Below are 21,117 nucleotides of genomic sequence, written 5' to 3'. Positions count from 1 at the left end.
CCTTTGAAAGGATACTGTATAATCAAGGCAGACGGAGTCAGCATAAGAGCTGACTTTTAGATTGTTCATCTGGCTCCATTTCAAACGTCATGGGCTTTAGTCTCTGGATTGCTTTTTTAAATAGTATTTTTTATGAAGGAATTCTAGTGTACTAAGTCTGCATCTTCGCGTCTTTTAGAAAAACAGATGGGATGGATGAATTACAATAACCACTCCTTAAAAAAAATTATTTGCCTTGACATTCCTCTTTTGGCTTTTAATTGTTGATCATATCCTAATTAAGACTGCACCACCCACAGTATACCCTCAAATGAAATCTGTCTATTCTAGTCAGCCAATCTTCTTTTAATGGAACCCTTTTCTGGCAGCAACAACCTTATGGAGTATCACTTGACCTTGTGGTGGAAGCTGAAGATCCACCTTTTCAACCGTATCTCCATGCTGATATTGCAATTTCACTGACACTAACGCCCTAATGCACTGTTCACCTTATCTTCTCTCCCCTTTTCCTTATCAAACCAAAAATAGCAGTGCACAATGCATCACAAAACAGGGATGGATTGCAGCACATGAACCTCCACCTACTTCTCAGATGCCACATTAGAAAATCAGTGGCAATATTCACGCAGTTGACCTGGCCCAGCACAACAGTAAATGTCAAAAGCTGAGGCCAGATTTTCAGGTCTTGGCTCACAGAGGTTTCTGGGCCGTTCAACAGACCGTCTCAGGTTCCTATGAGTTAACTAGTCAATGCCCCAGAGGACAATTGGGCAGGCAGAGGTAAAAGCTGAAGTCCAAAACAGTTTGGAATAATTGTGCTCTTCGGCATCACCTTTTTCAGCCAGTGATTGATGTGAAAAATGAAATATCACATAGATTCATTTCTGACTCTTGCTAGCTTCACTGGGTCACAGGGCTGACTCACAGATACTGCCCATAACCGAGACCTTCCTGGAGTATTTTAATGCTGCTCACTTCATCTCCTTTGTCTGCCTTACCAAGTGAACCTGATCAGTTTCTTGACTCTACTGGTCCTCGATAGGTTGGTTATTGCTGTCCTGTGGAATGCTTTCAGTTCACCTGCCTGTATTGGGGCATGATAAACTCCCCAACTATTTTCTAGTATTGGATCAATACTTTTCTGGCATGTAGTAAATCATACTGTGTAGCGTACTCTGGTACTCTGGTAAAGACAGTTATCATTTACAACTGCTCCTCCTACATCAAGACCTGGCTGAGTTGCTAGAAATGAACAGTGAAGCTAGACTTAAAAGTAGTTTAACTCCTTCTACGCTCATGACTAGCTCAGCTAGTCATGAGTTACGTCTGTCGTATGCTCATGACGAGCTGAGCTCGTCATGTAACGCGGGTTTCCGCAAACTGCCGCGCACAGCGGGAAAACCGCTGGCGCGCAAGGGGTTAAGAATTGGTTTGCTGCGAGGGAAGTAGAGTTTTTAGGCCATCTGTTAGTCTGATTTTAACCCAAACCCAGCTATTTCAAATGACCTACACCCTTATCCCAAATGCAAGTGTGGGCTTTTCTGGAGATGTTAGGGTAACACTTAAAGCTAGTTCAGACCTACAGCATCTTCATTGTAATAGCTGTAAAGAGTAAGGCATTCAATTGTTCCTCCGTAGATCTATTAAAAAATGCCTTCAGGATTTGATCTCTGCATGTGTTACATACATGTTCATAGGAGGTGATAGACCACAACCATATGATTTCCCAGTCTGAAACCTTTGCAGAGGGAATACAAGTATGTCAGCATTATCAATGAACAATTGACTATTGTCTGGAACCTACAGAAACTGCAAATGTACCTTTACTGGAAAAACTCTACTGTCCAGGTTTGTCACAATCTTCTCAAGTTCCGGCAGTGAATTGACAATTAAAATCCACTGGTCCTCTAAGCAAACAAAATGGTGGTTTAACAAAGCGAAGATACAGAGCCCTTCAATACTGCTGGCCACTTCAGAGACCAGGTGCAAGGAGCATCTGGTCATTTGTAATTCTTTGGTAAAGACAGACTCGTACAAGGCATTCCCAAGGAAAAGTGAAAAGCTTCATATGACCTGTACTGTTTTTATTGAATTGTAATACTGGGGTCCTCTGAAAAGTAACTAGTACTGCAGAATGTCTTACAAATGTCTTTACCATGTTTTGTCCACATTTTCAGATTCAGACAGAGAGGCTAGATCTAAACCTCTGACGAAGACAATAGCAGGAAAAATGGGAAAAAAGAAAGAGGAAAGCACAGGAGCTCGGCAGTGTCTTGACTCATTGAGTCTCTTGAAGGATAATCCTAAAGGAAGCTATATACGATGAATGCAGCTAACATTCAGTTCTCAAACTTGTAGAAGGATCACTTTCAGGTCGCAAACTCACTAACTAAATGGGTTTTTTACCATAACGTACTTATTTTATGGAATCCACACTTTCCTCAGATGCCCACTGACCACTGTGCTAGTCCTAGTCCTGGTACTCTCTTGTCAGGATTATTGCAAAGGCCTTCTGATCTCCTAAATAGCTGAACAGTCAATCTACAGAGATGAAAATCATGCTGCACTTCTTATTTATGGATTTGAGCTTAAAGACCACATCACTCCAGTCCCCAAATCCATTACATTGCCTTCCCAACAAAGAGCGATCACATTTGAAAACACTGCTTCATTGTTATGCACCACATTATCTGACTAGGCTTTTCCAGCGCTATTATCCACCCGGGTATTTAAGATCATCATCTGTTAACCACCTGATAGCTCAGCCACTTGCATTTAAAAGATTTAGAGGTGGATCAGGGCACCTTCCTCTGAAACTTCGTCACTTAGGCTCCTAGAATGGAAAGAAAACTTCCTGAAGATTAGAGGGAATTTAAAGGCACGCCTCTTCCGATCTGCATAGGGGCTGTTCCCCGCAGACTTGAGCCAACCCTCTGTTAGACTTTCCTTATGTACATTCTGTAGTAATGAGGTCCACGCAGGTAGGATGTAATCCAAGATGATTTAATGAAGTAAGTTACATGTAGATAAGATCTTGTAAAGCAGCACCACCAGGAGCAGCCTGCCTGCTGCTCAGCCGATTCTCAACTGTCCACTTCACCTCTCAGGCACCCAACATTCCATACACCATCATTCCAACATTCCATGCAGCACACAGCACATACACACTGTCTGAGCAGGTGGTGAAAATGGCAGAACAATAACATGAGCAGGATACTACATATCCCCCTTTCTTATACAACAGACGCATAAGTTCTATACCATTAATAAGATATAACAATAAGAACCCAAAAAAAGAATAAATGAGAGGAACACTAATGCAACAGAATAAATGTAGTAGAAATGAGCAGAAAGGAAAGAGCATAGAGGTAGGTGGAAGAAAACGAAGAGGAAGCAATGGGTAAATATACACAAATAGAAAGGAACCATCCTCTCCAACAAAGAATTACAAAAGAGAAGAAAATAATGATAAGGAGTAAGAAACAACAAGTTAGCAGGTAGACAAAGATGCACCAATGTCTACTCCCAACACACCCTCTGGCCAGGCAAGTATGCAAGAAAGGAAGGACATGGCACGACACACACAAAACACCAGCCTTACACTCAGACAAACTGAGAAGTGAAGGGAGGATCTCCCCCTAAACCAGGAAGGAATAGGAAGAAACTACAATGAGGGAAATACCGGGGACAAAAGAAAACGAACAACCAAATTAGTCCAGATACCAAGGATGAAAAGAATGTGTAGCATCACGAGAAAAACTGAACAGGAGAGAAAACAGAGGAGAGAAGAAAATACATATAGTATCACTCATCCTCTCTCGTTTCAAATTAACAAAGTAATGTCAAATAAGCATTACGTTGCGTTTAAAATTACAATGTAATATAATATAAGCATAACATTGCGAGAAAATAACAGAAAATAGGAATGAGACACACCCTAAATAAGAGTAAAAATGTACCACTCGTATGTGAGGATGGGACTAAAACCCATGACCTACCCCAGACATAAGGGTGGAAGCTAAAGTAAATGGGACTGAAACCCACTAAGCACAGCCTGTAAAAGGATATAATTGTAATGCTAGTACATGTGGATGTAACTGACACCCAAAACCTACCCCGAGACGTAGGGATAAAGAGCTACTGTAAATGGGACTAACACCCAGTTAGACACACCTTGTGTAAAGGTAAACAACGTAAACGTGTAATGGGAAGACACCCATTATGACAACCCCATAAAAAAGTCACGAAATGTACTACGTAGCAATAGGACTGGTACCCATACCATTCCCTCATGCAAGGGAGTCTAATGCGTAAATATGAAAACAAAAATCCATACCCGCCCCTCATGCAAAGCAGAATTAGACCACATACCAATAAGCTCAAGGACCTCCCTTAAGTAAAGGTACCTATGCATCCACATAAATGGGCAAAATGTACCCATAGAACAATCCCATGAGAAAAGGATATAACATTAAATGTGGAAGGGAATCCTATAATGTAAGCAAGACGAAATAGTGTATATGTCATACAAATAAAGTCAGCAGTTGTAAATGTAAATGTAGTATACTTGTAAAGCGCACAGCTGCCCCAGCAACGGGGCGTCCCGGCGCTGTATAACTCTGGGGAACCCGTCCTGGCTTTCCCTGTGGGATGGTCCCTTGCTGGGAGTCCCCAAGGTGGAGCCAGGCATCCCCGTAATTGGTGGGGCCGTTGTGGAGATTAGGCAAGCTAAATGCCCAGAGTTGCCGAGTGGAACCCCTGATTAGAGTAAGCACCGAAGCGAGAATTATCGAGTCCGCTGACCAAGGTCCACGACCCTGCCGCGTCGGGAATTGAACCCTGGTCCCAGGCTGACTTCTGCTCTCAGGCTTGCCGCCTCTAACCAGTGAGCCACACTACTCCATTGTTCCAAAAACAGCAGGGCTCCATTCCTGCATTGACGGGGAAGATAAAGCGCAATGTCCCTGCAATTCACCCGCTCCAGTCCTGTTGTTGCTGGTAAGAAGGACAATTGACTCATGGCGGATGTTAAATGTTAATGCTTCTCCCGTCAAGCACTTCGTGAAAGCCACAAAGAACAACAACGGTAACTTTGAGCAACTGTGATTAAACACTCTGGAGAGTGCCACCTCTCTGGAAGAACCGCATAGGTAATGCTGAGCTCAACCCAGTTTCAACTGAAGTGTTGGTGCGACGTCACATGAAAGTTACTTATCTCAGAAGGACAAGAAATGGGAAGAGCACATAGCTTAAAGCTATGCTTAGGGACAGTAATGGTATTGGAACATCTATCTGACATGTTTCTTCCGAGACTATCTTCAATGTGCCGATGAAGCTCCTTTTTTGAAAACATTCTGCACAACTTGAGATGGATGAAAATCCATTTGAAACTCATCAACCATCACAGAGGCGTTTGATCTTTTCCGTCGTAGCATTGGACACCTTTACAAAGATGGCGACACGCACTAGATGTTGTGCCGAGTGGTTCACAGCACGCTCGGGTGCCAAACAGTGTCACTAAGAGATTGCCTTCGCAGTGGAAGGTCATGTCGTCATAGAGGATTCTCAAGGAGAAATGTGCGGCATCAAGGATGAGGTAGGATGCGCCAGCTCAGTTTAAACAACAAAATGACAGTTTAAACGGCCACTATATCGGCACAACGTAACGAATGATGAGGAGAAAATGAACTCACCACAGTTTGAAACATAGCATAGAAAATATCCTCGTACGTTTGCCGGTGGCGATGTAAAGTTGTAAACTGGACTTGAGAGAAACCCAGAAGTTGAAAACGGCGCAAAATAGGCATAAATTAAAGCACCATAACTTCCATGCAAAGCCAGACGAGCCAGCAACAGTTTTTACCTCAATGAGAGATACCGACAAATTCAGCACGAAGGCATAATGTCGAGAAGGTACACCCTTTAGAAAAGGACATGAAGTTTGACCATACTGTTAAATACCTCGTATAGGAGACTTCTTTTAGTATGAAACAACTGGGTGTCTCCCAAACACCAGAACACTGTAGTTGAAGGTTGTAGCCAGCAGCAAACACTTTATTGAGGACAGAATGCGTTGGCACTGTGACACTAGCCATTGTTCCCATCCTAGATGTTTGCCCTTCCTCCGTGACGAATTTGTATGTCCTCAGGGTCATGGAATATGTGGCTGAAATTGGACATACATGACCCAGATGAATTTACTGCTGTAAATTGATGGGCTTGAAAACATAAGCAGTACTGGTTACTTCAAAGTCCAAATTAAGTAGTGTAGATGAGCACAGCATGCCTGGGCTAGGGCTGTCAGATGGTGATGACACTGGTGGGGCTGAGAGGCATAGTGCTTCATCTTCTTAGGTTTCATGTTGACTTCTTTGCATTTCTGTGAGGAAATTCTTTCTTTCTTGTAGATGTCTTTGTTGTTCTGTAAAGAACTACTTTGGATTTTTCCTTTCCTGTGGATACCTCCTCCTGTACTTTGTGTTGGCAGCATCTGTAGGCTCTGTAGTTTGCTCCATCTTCAGGTCCTCTTTTGTTCGCCGGGTCCCCGAAATCCGGATTTAGCACGTAGGTAGGTACCAACTCGTCGCCAAAATAATGTAGTAACGAGGTCCAACCAGGTAGGATGTAATTCAAGATGATTTAATTAAGTAAGTTACATGTAGATAAGATCTTGTGAAGTAGCACCACCAGGAGCAGCCTGCCTGCTGCTCAGCTGATTCTCAGCTGTCCACTTCACCTCTCAGGCACCCAACATTCCAATACGCATCATCACTCCAACATTCACTGCAGCACACAGCACATACTGAGCAGGTGGTCAAAATGGTAGAACAATAACATGAGCAGGATACAACACATTCTTCCCTCGCTTGCCAGTCAGATACTGAACGTTCCACCACTCGGAGACTTCTGTTTCCTTTCCCTAATGATAACATTCTTATTTGGCCTATGCCTTTTCTGTTCCCACTGGTGTAATGATATGATATCTGCCTTTCCCACAGCATTCTGAGACGGAAACTTGTTGCGTGTACGCTCTATGAAAGCATAAAATAAAACACATAAGTGCGCTTGCATTTGTACATGAACGCAAGTCATGCGTGCCTCTAGTGAATTGATTATCATGGGAAACCAAGCAATATAGTTGTTGACCAGTCTCACTAAATCGCTAGAATCGGACTCCTTGACCATAATTGCAGTCTTAAGTAATTGGTGGACAAGTAACAAAAGGATTTTCGCAGTGCAGGCTATAAAGTCAGAGTCCGGAGATGTGAGAAGGAAGTCACACACAAAACATGTTCATTTAAAAGAGAGCAACAAAACAAACCTAAGAGAGCAAAGGTTAGGTTGCAAACTACAGGGAACAGAAAGCCTATGCGCTTCACATTGTTGTCGGCAAAATAATAAATCCCTCGACTGGCTCGTGTGTTGACTGTAACCTGGAAGTAGATGGGTAGTTGTGAGTCTCTTGCCTCTTTTGCAGTGCCACATATATTGTCCCAGTGCGAGTATAAATATGCCTTGGATTTACAGATCACTACCATTGTAGTGGCCATCTTACCAACCAGCCACCTCCCCCAGCGCTGTCAAATGAGTTTGAGGCACCTGAAAACAAAGTACAGGCTGACTTGATGGTTGTTGAACAGGTCCTGACTGAGAAAATGATAGGCGAAACTGCTGATTCCTGACAAGTTTGTGCAATGTGCCTCTTATCTGTGTAGGAGAGGGAGATCTCTGTAGAATGCAGGAAGTTGAGGAACGTTGCATCACTGGTGTGTTCCTTAGAGGTCTATGGCAGGAGGTTGGATCATAAAAGAGGGCAGTCTGGGTTAAGGACGCATCACGTGTAGCACCCATATCAGATGTATATACTACGTTTTTATTATATATACGTATATGAGTACTGTATGTTCTGTGCATCTGTGATTTGCAGATACCTACCATAGGCCCATTCCAGTTCACCTAGAACTGAATGTTCCCTAACATAGTATACTCTGTGGGGGAGGACACCAAAGGTGGTTTCTGTGGTGGCATCACTCGGCACCCAATCTTCTCCATAACCAGTAGCAGAGGACCAAAAACAGTTTAAGGCATTTCAGTATGTTTTCTGTTAGACACCCACTTCCAAGTCCGATTTCCGATACAGGTCTAGAGGATGTCAGCATAAAAAGGAATACTAAAGTGCTACGTTCTCTTCTGCTAACCTACCTGCTTTTTATCTTCCTGTTCTATTTGTGTTGTGGAACCTCACTGGTTAGCAGTATAAGAGTGAACATTTACTTTTTTAACTGTTCAATATTAACTTTTCATTTTAAGGTAAACTAACCGCGCAATTCATCTTTGGAAAAACCTCACAGTCTTTTATCTCTGTTGATCACACAGGGTCTGGAAAAGATGGTAACAGCATCTGGGGGAAGAAGTTTGAGGATGAATATAGTGAATATCTCAAGGTATTTAAATTATGTTCTTTTATTCTTCTCCCAGTTTATATTCAGAAAAAGTTTATACATTTGTGATCAATTGAACTGTGATCTGAGACAGTGGGCCAACAGTGTTTTTAGTCGGTCTATGCAGACGAAATCTCCTCACAATTGTTTCCCTCTGGAATTTTTTTTTTCTTCTGGATCTTTACATTGGTATATGGAGTGTAATGAACTGCTAAATAGAAAATTCCAGTTTCTTCCATACGTGCTTCGAAACTAGTAATTTTGGTCTTGTGGTGTCTATTGGATTTAAATTATATTATTTAACTGATATAGTTTTCCTTGTCTGTCCCAGTGGTCATATAAAGTCCACTGTGGAAAGTGACCTTAGTGATAACTATACTTGTAATGCAGCTATTTTTAAGTGTTCCATTTGTTTAATTGTAGTGCCCAACTCTGTGGATACAGCAGAAGTAACTTTTAAACGTATGGCCCATTGTGTAGGTGAATTTTGTGATTACACTTGGGGATATTCCATCACCCAGTTTCTTGTTTATATTTGTCATTCATTTATACAAAGAATAGTTTGTGTTAGAACTCATTTATTATAAAGGTCAAAAATAATTGCTGATAGTAATTTTTAATGTAAGACCAGTACTTGGTCTGAGCCGGTGGTTGCATGTTGAGCACACTGGCGCTCATGTTTAAGGAACAGCACTTAATTTCATCATCAGATTTCCACCCAAGGCAAGAGAGAGAAAAACACAAACGAGTGAAAGAAGAAGGAAGATAAAGACTAAACAAGCATTGAAAATGCAATAGGTCTCGCAATAGAAGAGTTTGACATTTTTCGTTTTGCATATAGATGAGTGGCGTTGCGTGGATGAGTGGCGTTGCGTGGATGAGTGGCGTTGCGTGGGTGAGTGGCGTTGCGTGGGTGAGTGGCGTTGCGTGGGTGAGTGGCGTTGCGTGGGTGAGTGGCGTTGCGTGGGTGAGCGGCGTTGCGTGGATGAGCGGCGTTGCGTGGCTGAGCGGCGTTGCGTGGCTGAGCGGCGTTGCGTGGCTGAGCGGCGTTGCGTGGCTGAGCGGCGTTGCGTGGGTGAGCGGCGTTGCGTGGGTGAGTGGCGTTGCGTGGGTGAGTGGCGTTGCGTGGGTGAGTGGCGTTGCGTGGGTGAGTGGCGTTGCGTGGGTGTGTGGCGTTGCGTGGGTGAGTGGCGTTGCGTGGGTGAGTGGCGTTGCGTGGGTGAGTGGCGTTGCGTGGGTGAGTGGCGTTGCGTGGGTGAGTGGCGTTGCGTGGGTGAGTGGCGTTGCGTGGGTGAGTGGCGTTGCGTGGGTGAGTGGCGTTGCGTGGGTGAGTGGCGTTGCGTGGTTGAGTGTCGTTGCGTGTGTGAGTGGCGTTGCATGTGTGAGTGGCGTTGCATGTGTGAGTGGCGTTGCATGTGTGAGTGGCGTTGCATGTGTGTGTGGCGTTGCGTGTGTGTGTGGCGTTGCGTGTGTGTGTGGCGTTGCGTGTGTGTGTGGCGTTGCGTGTGTGAGTGGCGTTGCGTGTGTGAGTGGCGTTGCGTGTGTGAGTGGCGTTGCGTGTGTGAGTGGCGTTGCGTGGCTGAGTGGCGTTGCGTGGCTGAGTGGCGTTGCGTGGCTGAGTGGCGTTGCGTGGTTGAGTGGCGTTGCGTGTGTGAGTGGCGTTGCGTGGTTGAGTGGCGTTGCATGTGTGAGTGGCGTTGCATGTGTGAGTGGCGTTGCATGTGTGAGTGGCGTTGCATGTGTGAGTGGCGTTGCGTGTGTGTGTGGCGTTGCGTGTGTGTGTGGCGTTGCGTGTGTGTGTGGCGTTGCGTGTGTGTGTGGCGTTGCGTGTGTGGCGTTGCGTGTGTGGCGTTGCGTGTGTGAGTGGCGTTGCGTGTGTGGCGTTGCGTGTGTGAGTGGCGTTGCGTGTGTGAGTGGCGTTGCGTGTGTGAGTGGCGTTGCGTGGGTGAGTGGCGTTGCGTGGGTGAGTGGCGTTGCGTGGGTGAGTGGCGTTGCGTGGGTGAGTGGCGTTGCATGGGTGAGTGGCGTTGCGTGGGTGAGTGAATGGTTAGCTGTTGCTTATGCGACGTATAGCACTTAATACTAAAGTAGGCAGACCTTCTTAGCCTTTGTGAGAATAATAGCAAAATAAAAATAAAAACCAGATCAAGTCAAGGACGCAAACGGCACCATGCTATTGTTTATTTACTCAGATGATTTGCATAAAAATGTAACTTGTGAGCACGTTTCTCTAACTCTCCAATAATCCCATTACAACACTTTGTACAAATGAGATTGGGACTCATCCTTCCGAAGTCGAGAAAAATGTGCAACGCTGTGTTGAAGTTAATTTTTTTAATTAACAAAATGCAAATAATGTGGAGAGATTTCAAGTGATTCAGGAATGGGCGCCCTTGTAAAGAGAAAGTACGGCCGGCCTGGGCAGTGATAGGGGAGGAGGGAGGAGAAATGCGAGTCACGGCAGCAGCAGCCTTTGATGTGCCTGCCGGCCGGCCGTGAATAATTAGGGGGTGAGAAATGCGCTCGGAGGGCTGCCTTTGATGTGGTAATGCGAGGCAGGCAGGCAGGCGGCTGGTGGCATTGTGCACGCGCTTTTTAGGGCTTGCGCAAGCGCAATGACCTAAAAAGCACATGCACTTGAAGGAATCGCCAGTGGAATCGCCAGTGGATAAACACTGGATAAGCCCCTATAGAGCTTCGCCAGCTATGCGCTGAAGCGCATCAGCAGGCGAGCCCTAAAAACAGTGACAGAAGTGACAATGCAGAGTTGGAAAGCGGGCCTGCAAGAGAGAGTTAAAGGACAGGGATTGTCTGGAGTTGGACTAAAGAGGTGAAATCAAGACTACCCAGGCTAGATATTCTGCACCCCCAATATTCATAGCACTGGCAGTGGGTTTCTGAGCAAAACTTTGGACCCCAGCACTTATTGATATATAAATTAAGCTTTTTCAATATATGAATGACCTTTTGAGTCTTAATGCCCTTTCTACTACTGTGTAAACCATCCTATTGTTTTGATACCCACCCTAAAGGGTAAATTAGTTATTGTTAAAACACCCCTTAAAGTGGTGTGGATTCACAAGTCACATTGCACATCAGAACTCAGTGTAACAAGGTGGGAAACCGCCTTAACAACGCGGGCTAAGCCACGTGTGCCGTTTCCCCGCAAGGCAACTGCGCTTGCCTTAACCAAGTGGTCAGGCATTTGCACGGCTAGATGCTGGAATAGGCGAGCCCAGGAACAGGGAGGATCGGGAAAGGACGCAGTGAGGTAAGTAGAGCTGGGGCCGGCTTTTGGTGGAAGGGTTGTTTTTAAGGGAAGTTTTTAAGTCTCGGGGGGGGGGGTGAGTTGGGGTAATTTTTAGGGCTTGGGGGATCGGATTCGTTTTTAGAGTTTGGGGGGATAGGGGTAGTTTTTAGGGCTTGGGGGATCAAAATAGTTTTTATGGCTCACGGGGTGGGGTAGATTTAAGGCTTAGGGGGTCAGGGTAGTTATTAGGGCTCAAGGGGGTTGGGGTACTTTTTAGGGCTCAAAGGAGTCAGGGTCGTTATTAGGGCTATGAGAAGGTTTGGGTGTGAACTATAACACACATATCCCTTTACCAGTCATGCCTTTACCATGAAATTACATGGTAAAGGAATGTGTTGTTCAGACGCCTTCGTGGTTAGGGCGGTGTAGGGGCATGCATGGTCTAGCCATTTGTTCCTCTATCATGCAACCTAACAAAGCCCTTTGTTAATAGAAACATTCCCTAGACCTATAACACCAGATAGTTTTTAAAACTTCAGTGTAGAAGTCTGTATTTTAGCCAGTTTCCTTTTACTGAAGTGCAAGGCAGCAAATAATTGAGGTTCTGTGAAAACGTCTGGTCCATTTATCCTCTATATTGTAGGCGGTTTTCCTGCCTCCACATACATTTTGAATGCCCAAACTCTCTCACAAGCTGTATATTTTGTCCAACTACCTAGCCAGCATATGACCATTCTAGGCACCCAGCTGAATCCCACAAACAGGTCAACCTCTAGGTATGCAAATGTTTTCCTCCATTTAACTAACTGTATGTATATGTTTCATTCCATGAGTTTCCTCTTGTTGTGTTCCTGTGATTCCTCTTTTGCACATTGGTTTTCACCTCCATATTTTTTCCATTTGCAGGTTTCTATCCCATTACTCAAAGGGTGTAGGTGTTACTTATTGTACTTGGCCTCACATGCCTGATTTTATCCTAAAACTCTTCACTATTTCCCTTACACATTCTCTCAGAGTAACAAAAGGGTGGTCTGTCTGTCTCACTGAATAGTGAAGGAACAAAAGAAATCAATAACCAAACGGGTCATCCCAGCTCTTAAGATCTATGATACTAAAATAAATTCGGCAATCTTATATGGTGCCGATCTTTGGGGCTATATGGATCTTTCTAATCTTTTTAAAATTCAGTGTAAGTTTCTTCGAAACCTGATTGGATTACCGCAATCGACCCCTTCTATTCCCCTTTGCCTGGATTTGGGGTGCCTTCCCATCGATGAGATGGCCAGATTTAGGCTGGTGGCCTTTTGGAGGCGCATATGGACCTCTCAGGATCTTGCTCTTTTCGCGAAGGAACTGGCGGAAGTAAGGTCAATTGGGGGTTCTGGGAGAATTCCCTGGCTCCGAATGGTAAAAAAGATCCTAGTTGACATGGGGTTGGAGGAGTTATGGACATCTCCCAGTGTCAGTGCCTTCCCTTCCAAACAGGAATTTAAGGTACTTTACTGGGCCTCACTCCGTAGAACACGTGTCCTTGCCTCCGGCTCCACTAGTCTTACCGGACGGTTTCTGACCTTCAAGTTGGATCCCCTTCGGGAGTTATACTGGGATATAATTACCAAACCATTAGATAAGAAACTCTACCATCAGTTTCGGGTGGGAGCCCTGCCATTAAACAACTTTACGAACAAGTGGACTAACGGTGTTACTGAATTTTGTAGATGGTGTCCATCCTACAAGGAAACCGAGGGCCATTTCTTGTTCGCCTGTCCTGTCTACTCTGCACCGCGAACTAAATGGCTAAAACCCCTGTTCCAGCGCCTTTCATTCAGAAAATCAGCAGAGGCTGTTATGGCTCTTAGATCTAACACCTCAGAGGTGTTCGTGGTGAGCCTAGCTAAATTCCTAGGGTGGGCTTGGATCATTAGGTTAAAATGAAGTTAAATTGTTAAGTAGTTCCTCCGATATTCTCACTCTGTGGTTACCTGCTTGCACCCCCTTTTTCCATTGGACATTACATAATATATGTTGTTTCCTGAATGGTTTCGCTAAATCCATAATCCTATTCTTATAAATTTATGGTATGTGAAAGGTTTTTAAGTGTTTTTGACAGGTTTGTCTTTATACCCTCAATTGTTTAATAACATCTTAACTTTAATCTGTTTTGCTTATTTCTTTGCCCAGTTTCTTCTTCTTCATTATCCTTGAATTTAGGTTGATACTCCTATGTTTTAAACTTATAAATTTTATAAATGTATATTGTTAATATAACTATATGGCATGAAAGTTTTTCGTTAATATGTTATAATGTGTCTTTTATGATTTGTTATAAATCGAAATAAAGACTTTAAAAACCTGAACCTGAATAGTGAAATCCTGTCTGGTTTTCAGAAAATTGACAATGAGTATGTAAATGAACAATTTCAGTTAAGACAGAATATTTGTTTATAATTGTAAAAACCCAGCTGAAGTTTTCCTTTATTTACCAGCTGGATCCATCTATTACTAATGTAATCATGAACCTCGCTCTATGGAGAAGAAGCCAGTGTTTGCTCATTTCTGTAGGGATACTTAAACCAGAGCGAAAACTAAAAAGCTGTCTCGAATTGCCTTGATCATTTTCCTAATCACACACTATGTTTGATTCATCTGAGGAATTTGTTTACAATGCTCTAGGATGAGGAGCATCTGTCAAAAGAAGGTTCCAATAAATTGTTTGCAATATGTGACTATTGATGGGTAAGTGTTTTTAGGAACGTATGCAGCCTTGCAAAAAGCAGTGCTGCCTACCAATGAGAAAAACAAAGATGTACAATGTAAAGACAAAGTACAAGGTGGATAGCAAAGTATGGTCTAACATATTGATGTATTTAAACCAAGGGGACGTGAATACTTTGCATTGCATATTCTACATATCTCTAATTCAATACAGTCTGTCCTGCACTGATTGCTTGTATTTTATTTGAGTGCTCCGGCCATGTGCACTCTTCCCTTTGTATTTTGACAGTGTTGTCTACTACAACAATTTCTGTAGGTCTCTTTGGTAATATAGAGAGCCTTTACATTCAAGATGTATTTTTTTATTTTTAAGGGATGGAGCAAGCTGCTATATAGTGCTGCATAAAGACTATTTAGCATGTAGCATCTTCTTTCTTTGGTAGAGCAATTGCAGAAGTTGTTTATAGATCACATACATTCAAAAAAAGCTCTAGTGAGTACATTTAGTTAAATACAAAAACTGATGAAGTGGAACTTTTTTTTAATCTGTAATTGTTTAAGTGACTCCGGGTTCCACCTGCCATATGGTACACGAAAATCCTTGTTTCCTCTGTCTGAACTGTATTTGACCGGAGCTGAGAGCTTGGACCTTGTCCAGACCCATATCTGTTCAATAGCATGTTTACAAAATATTAAATTACAGTGAGCAATATAAATTACATGGATATGCCTAAACTAGGCTCTATGGCTACTAGATCTATTAGCCAGCCATACGTTACATCTGTGATCTCTAGAAATCTGAAGGTGGCCAATGCTCTTATATATTTTTAGAAGATATCCAGCAAAAGACCTGTCCATTAGCCATTCGGGGATCTGTGTCAATGGAGTTAGAGTGCAATTACTGAAGTCGTAGCTACTAATCTCCCCAACGTGACGTCTAGTACAGAGATCAAGGAATACAAACGTGGGGCTGTTATTGTAGATATGGAAAAAGTTGGTACTCGCCCTTCGAGCTTGAGTACAACAATGGAAGAAAGCTGCTATGCGATAAATCTCTCTGTATTTACTGCCAACATCTCTCTTAAGCATGTACTGTAAGCAAAGAAAAGCTGGGGAGGCAAGGTAGCTTGATGAGTTAAAACGAAGACATCTATGTCTTCAGTGCCCTGCTGTCAATAATTAACTAAATCAGCCTTCCATCCTACTAATGAGAATAATTGTGTAGGAGCAGAATCTGCTATTTGCAGTGCTCAGAAATGTGTAATGAAACAATATGTAAAAAAACAATTATTTTCATTTTTTAATTGTAGCAGGAGAGCTTTTTTACTTTCGATGAATGGGCAGCAAGACTACACCCTTAGTTTAAGAAAATGAGAAGGAAGTGTTTCTTCCTTTTCCAATTCATTATTTTCAGAGACTGCTTGGGGTGGCTTGTTGGGAGTAGTGCTTCATGTAGGCAGCTGTCTGACACCTATGCCTGTTGGTGTTTTTAAGTATATGTGCACTTAAATAAAGTATGTTTTGATGTTTACCTCCTACCTTTTCCTGTTCTTAGTCAGCCAATTAGCTGCACGCACCGTTGTTATTTTCACTATTTATTTTACAGAATTCAGACAGAAAGAATTGCCCAGCAGGCAACAACAAAAATCATGACATGAATGCATTTCTAATGCCAGGTTGAGGGTATTTGGCTGCCCAACCATCTTCTCAAATGTGTCTTTTTTTTCAGCACAGTGTTCGAGGTGTTGTTTCCATGGCAAACAATGGCCCAAACACCAACCTGTCCCAGTTCTTCATCACTTACGGCAAGCAGCCTCACCTGGACATGAAGTACACCATCTTTGGAAAGTATGTCAACATTTGTTTACCGTCTCGGTTATGGAGAGGATGAGTATCTGAGATTGCCCTTCTGCTTGTTCCTAAACAGCATAGGCCTAGTATTGTTTTGGGTTTATGGTATAATGGAGTTCAAAAATCTCTCCAGCTTTATAACATTGAAAATTTACTTTAACATTCAAAGCCCAAAATAGTGAGTTTGAAACCAGAGTTCAGCAGCCGAACAATGATGCTTAAACCATATCTACCTTTATTGTATAGTTGAAATTATACCTTAATCTTACCACCGTGTACTCTTCTAGTCTACAACTATGTCTAATAATGAGAGGAGGGGATAGCGGAAACATCATTCCCATCCCAAAAAGTAGCCTTTAAAGATTATTTCGAAACTATTTGAATCAGTCGTTGTTCTTGCTCATTTTGTTCATTATTTTTTCATTTGATATTTACCCCAGAACTGTGTTTATACCTTCTCAACCAGCAGAAAGAGCACTCCAAATACAAATCAATAGAGATTTTTTGTCATAAGATCAAATTATTTGTTTCTCCATATCTGTACGAAGAAGAAATGCATAGATTATAAAATATGAATGCTCCAATTTATTTTGAGCTTGAATTGATTTAATTGAATTGGAATAATACACATTAGACTACGTAACTGCAAGTGCTGCAAATAAACAAATTTCAGATTGAATACTTCACTCTAGTTACAGTCCATGATGGTCCATGACAGGGCAATTTCAATTTCGTAATCAATGGAAATAAGAGATGAATTTTATTTAATCATGACCACCAGATTGGTGAGATCTAGCAGAGCAAAGCTATTGACCGATCTTTGCTCACCCTCAGTCTTATACAATAGAGCATAGCTCATACACCCAACACTAAATAGATATGCCATTTAGTTCTATAGCAATACGCCGAAAATGCACAAACCTTTCAGGAACACCTCAATTGCAAAATGCACATTAGACAAAATATTATATACACATCTAATACAGCGCACATATGCCAGTTGGGTGGGTATAAATTTGTTTGCAACAGCATGCATTTGTGACAAAATGCAGACAAGCAGACTAGCATAACGTGCTAGAGCACTGCAAAAACAGAAAACTAAATTAACGCCCAACCCAGCAGAATAGATACTTAGCATAATCTAGCACGACTATCCACACAACATTATGCACTTATGCACTAAAATACAACATACACCTCTCCTGCAACAGCACACAGATCAGTGATCACAGCTAAGACTAGCTACCTCTGTTGCGGAGGTCAAAGGTTGTCAAGAGCAGAGAAGAGAATGCTCGAGTTGATCGGTGCTGGATGTGATGAATGAAGAAGAGTCAGGCGATCCTGGATCTAAGTTGGAGACAGCCTGATCTTGTTTTTAGAATGAAACCAGTGATTGAATAAAGATATTTCCAGATCTAGATATCACTCCAGTTGTATTGTCCACTGCAGAATCTGATTCTGGAGCCAAAAAAAAGATGATTTCACACACTGCCCATTACTTGAAAAGCACTCTTGTTTCTTTGATATTATAAGGCCCAAACCGTGCTGCAAGAGATTATCAGTACAAAACTCCAGTTTAATCCCAGGGCGCTGTTCTCATGATGAACTCATGCATGTCCACCTCTTCTTTCTTCTCAGAGTGATTGATGGCCTGGATACCCTGGATGAGCTAGAGAAGCTACCTGTGAACGAGAAGTCATTCCGTCCAACCACAGATGTGCGCATTAAAAACCTAACCATTCATGCTAACCCATTTGCACTATAGCCATGACGGCAGCAAAGACTAGTGCTTTTGTGAAGGTCTTTCTCATTGGAGGCAACCGTGGCGTAACCTTGGGGAATATGTAGTGACTGAAACCTGAAACATCAGTGAGCAAAATTGTGTTTTATTTTTTAATTGCCGTTTTGGTAATTCGCCCAAGAAAGTAATGCTGAATAGCAAATCCAGATTTTAACAGACATTTTTTTACACCGCTATTAATAATTATTTTTGTATATAAAACTTTTGTGAAAGTGGAAAAAACTGTATTTAGATAACTGGCAAAGTTCCACAAAATAAACAAAGTTGTTTCCTAATAATTGATTTCATTGTAAATATCTCTGTATATTTCCATCATATTGCATATTTACTGTGCCTATACATTAATAATTATGCATTAACACTGTTTGCATATGTTTGGAATTGGCGTCATATGATGCAATGATTTACGTGGCACATTTATTGGACACCAAAAACATTTTTTGAAAACACTGATCACAGAGCATAGGAATTCTGACATGAAAAGGCATGCCGAAGACTGAAGCATTCTTGGATAAGAGAGTCAAACAATATTATACTTGAGGTAAGAGGTTGAATAAAAAATTAAGCTGCAGGAGCCAGAGAGGCTGGAGAAAGAAACATAACACCAGGCCAGAGAGACAACTTTTGTTACATATATTGATCTTTGCTTCCTGCTCCTACAGAGGGCTGAGTAGGAGCATGTGAATAAAGAAGCTTGATGTTCTGTCCTGCAAGCAAAGCACAGCATGTGTGCTATTGACCCAGAAAGAAAATAAGTGTTTTCAAACGATCCCAGTAAAGACATATATTTGGTTGCCCGTTCAGGTTACCATATATGAACTTCCACAGCTGTGCTGCACACTCTCTTTGGCTGAGTCTCTAGGTTTGTGCTTTCTTGAACATATGCACTAAAATCTACTGAACAATAAGTGGCACACTCCTTGAACCCTTTTCATATACCGCAGATGTGTATCCATAAAAACGTGGACCATTGCCATTATTTTGATATTTGCCATAAACCTCAACCAGTGTAGTGCCCAATTTCACATAGATGATCGTAGAACATCCTGCATGCCAAGTACACAGGATTCTTCCAAATGGTCTGATAGACCCCAGCGCCTTGCATCTGGAATACATACCTAGCATCAGGGACATCTTAAGGATTTTGGGGACCCCGAGCCAAACAAAATTTGGAGGGCCATTTTCAGTTTAACTTTGAATTTGGTATACATTTTCAGCACCTCAGCAAATATGGTGGGATTACTGGCAACCCTCTTCCTTAGACAACCTCCACCTGGGCTCAACCCTGCAACCAACAGTTTATCTCTTGTTACCCAGCACCAAAGAAGCTAAAAGATTGGTGACATGAACAAGCCAAAGGAAGGGTGCAGGAGGAGTAGGGCACTTGCAGAGAGGTGGCCTCTGAACATTATTGAACAGTGTATTTTGTCAGAACCCTTTTCAGAGGTCTATTGGGTGAGCAGGTGTTGCCCACTTATTCACCTATACAGCCACTCACTTACTTATAGAGCCACTAAACAGCCATACACTCACCCATACAGGCACTCTCACTCTCTCACATGTATTGCCAGTTACACAGTCACTCACTCATCCATACAGCCAGTCATACCACCTTTCACACACCCATACACACACTAACACTCCCACTTATTCACGCATACTGCCAGAAATCCACCCTATCACTCCGTTTTACAGGCACTTATACAATCTCTCACTCACTGATATACTAGCTTACACACCCACTTACTGATTCATACAGGCACTTATAACCCCACTAACTCACCAACACAGCCACTAAACCCCCATACACTCCCCAATAGAGCCACTCTACACCCTCTCATGTATGCATACATGCACTCAAAACACCTACTCAGTTCCCTATACAGCCAGTTACACACCACATGCTCACCCATGCAACAACACACACACACACCCACTCACTGATGCAAAAAGTTGTCCATGCACTCACTCACCCTTACAGTTATTTATGCAACCTCTCACTCGGTCCTATAAGCAGTGACACACTTACTCATTCACTTAGAACCAATTGGTGTGTGGGTCGGCACTCTTTGTGTTTCTCACTACTCAAATCATTACTCTGAGTTTCTCATTGTGGGCGGTGCATAGTGTGGCAATCCAACTGAGCAATAGGATTGTGTTAAGACGTGATTGATATGTGTCCTGAGTCCCAAGATACACTCCAAACTTGCACTCGTAAATCAGTATTCATTCGAATTCAAAATAACTTATGCAGAAGTAGAGCGGAGATGAGGGAATTACCAGTGCAGAACATTATGAAGTCGCCGAGTACGCTGGATTAAAAACTCACAGAGTTTACAAAGTCCCCTGACGAAGGGCGGCATGCTCGAAATGCATTGGGCGCAAAATTGTACTTATGACATGAAAATGGAATGTCGCAAACAATGAAAATATCTTCGCTATTTGAAAAATAAATCAATGGAATGAAATTAACATTTCTGCATAAGTTAGTTTGAATTCAAATGAATATTGATTTACGAGTGCAAGTTTGGAGTGTATCTTGGGACTCAGGACACACATATCAAACACTTACTCATCCAGCTGCTCACACAACTACTCAGTCACTCATATAGTCATTCATACATTCAGTCATTCACTTACACATTCATTACAATTGTACTCCTTCAGTCATACAGCCTCTGGTCCATGCACTCATTCACATATTGAGTTACTTGGACAAACATATACTCATTTAAACACTCACTAACACGCTAATAACCATTCCAACATAGACTCACACTCATACAAACTTACATTTAACATATACATTTTCTTTCTTAAACTAAAGTGATTTTAACAAAAAAAATAATGTTATGATTTGTTTGGTTTTTCTAAACATTTTGAGTCCCCCCCTCTCCCCCCCCAAAAAAAGAAAATGAAACACAAGCACAGACAAAGAGAAAAAGTGCTTTAAGAGACAAAAAAATGTCCATTGATAGTTTGGCGCAGTCTAGCAACTACTTGCTCTCCAACACTGAGGATTGTGCTACATTTCGGACAGAAGATGGCAACTTTGGCAA

At 42.4% G+C, this 21,117-nt stretch overlaps 1 protein-coding gene across 4 annotated transcripts in view; it reads left to right on the top strand.

The window, feature by feature from the left end:
- PPIL3 (peptidylprolyl isomerase like 3) overlaps window positions 1-18,430 on the top strand; it is a 68,554-nt gene extending 50,124 nt beyond the window's left edge. For all 4 annotated transcript variants that reach the window (XM_078652612.1, XM_078652614.1, XM_078652613.1 and 1 more), the window contains 3 exons: window positions 8,377-8,444; window positions 16,136-16,254; window positions 17,896-18,430. In XM_078652612.1, coding sequence (XP_078508738.1) covers window positions 8,377-8,444; window positions 16,136-16,254; window positions 17,896-18,022 — 314 coding nt within the window. In that variant the 3' untranslated portion in view covers window positions 18,023-18,430. The remainder of the gene's footprint in view (window positions 1-8,376; window positions 8,445-16,135; window positions 16,255-17,895) is intronic.
- The last annotated feature ends 2,687 nt before the right edge of the window (window positions 18,431-21,117 follow it).

This window comes from Lissotriton helveticus, chromosome 7 (assembly GCF_964261635.1).
Source record: "Lissotriton helveticus chromosome 7, aLisHel1.1, whole genome shotgun sequence".
Taxonomy (NCBI): Eukaryota; Metazoa; Chordata; class Amphibia; order Caudata; family Salamandridae; genus Lissotriton; species Lissotriton helveticus.
This window is presented reverse-complemented; position numbering and strand designations above follow the sequence as displayed.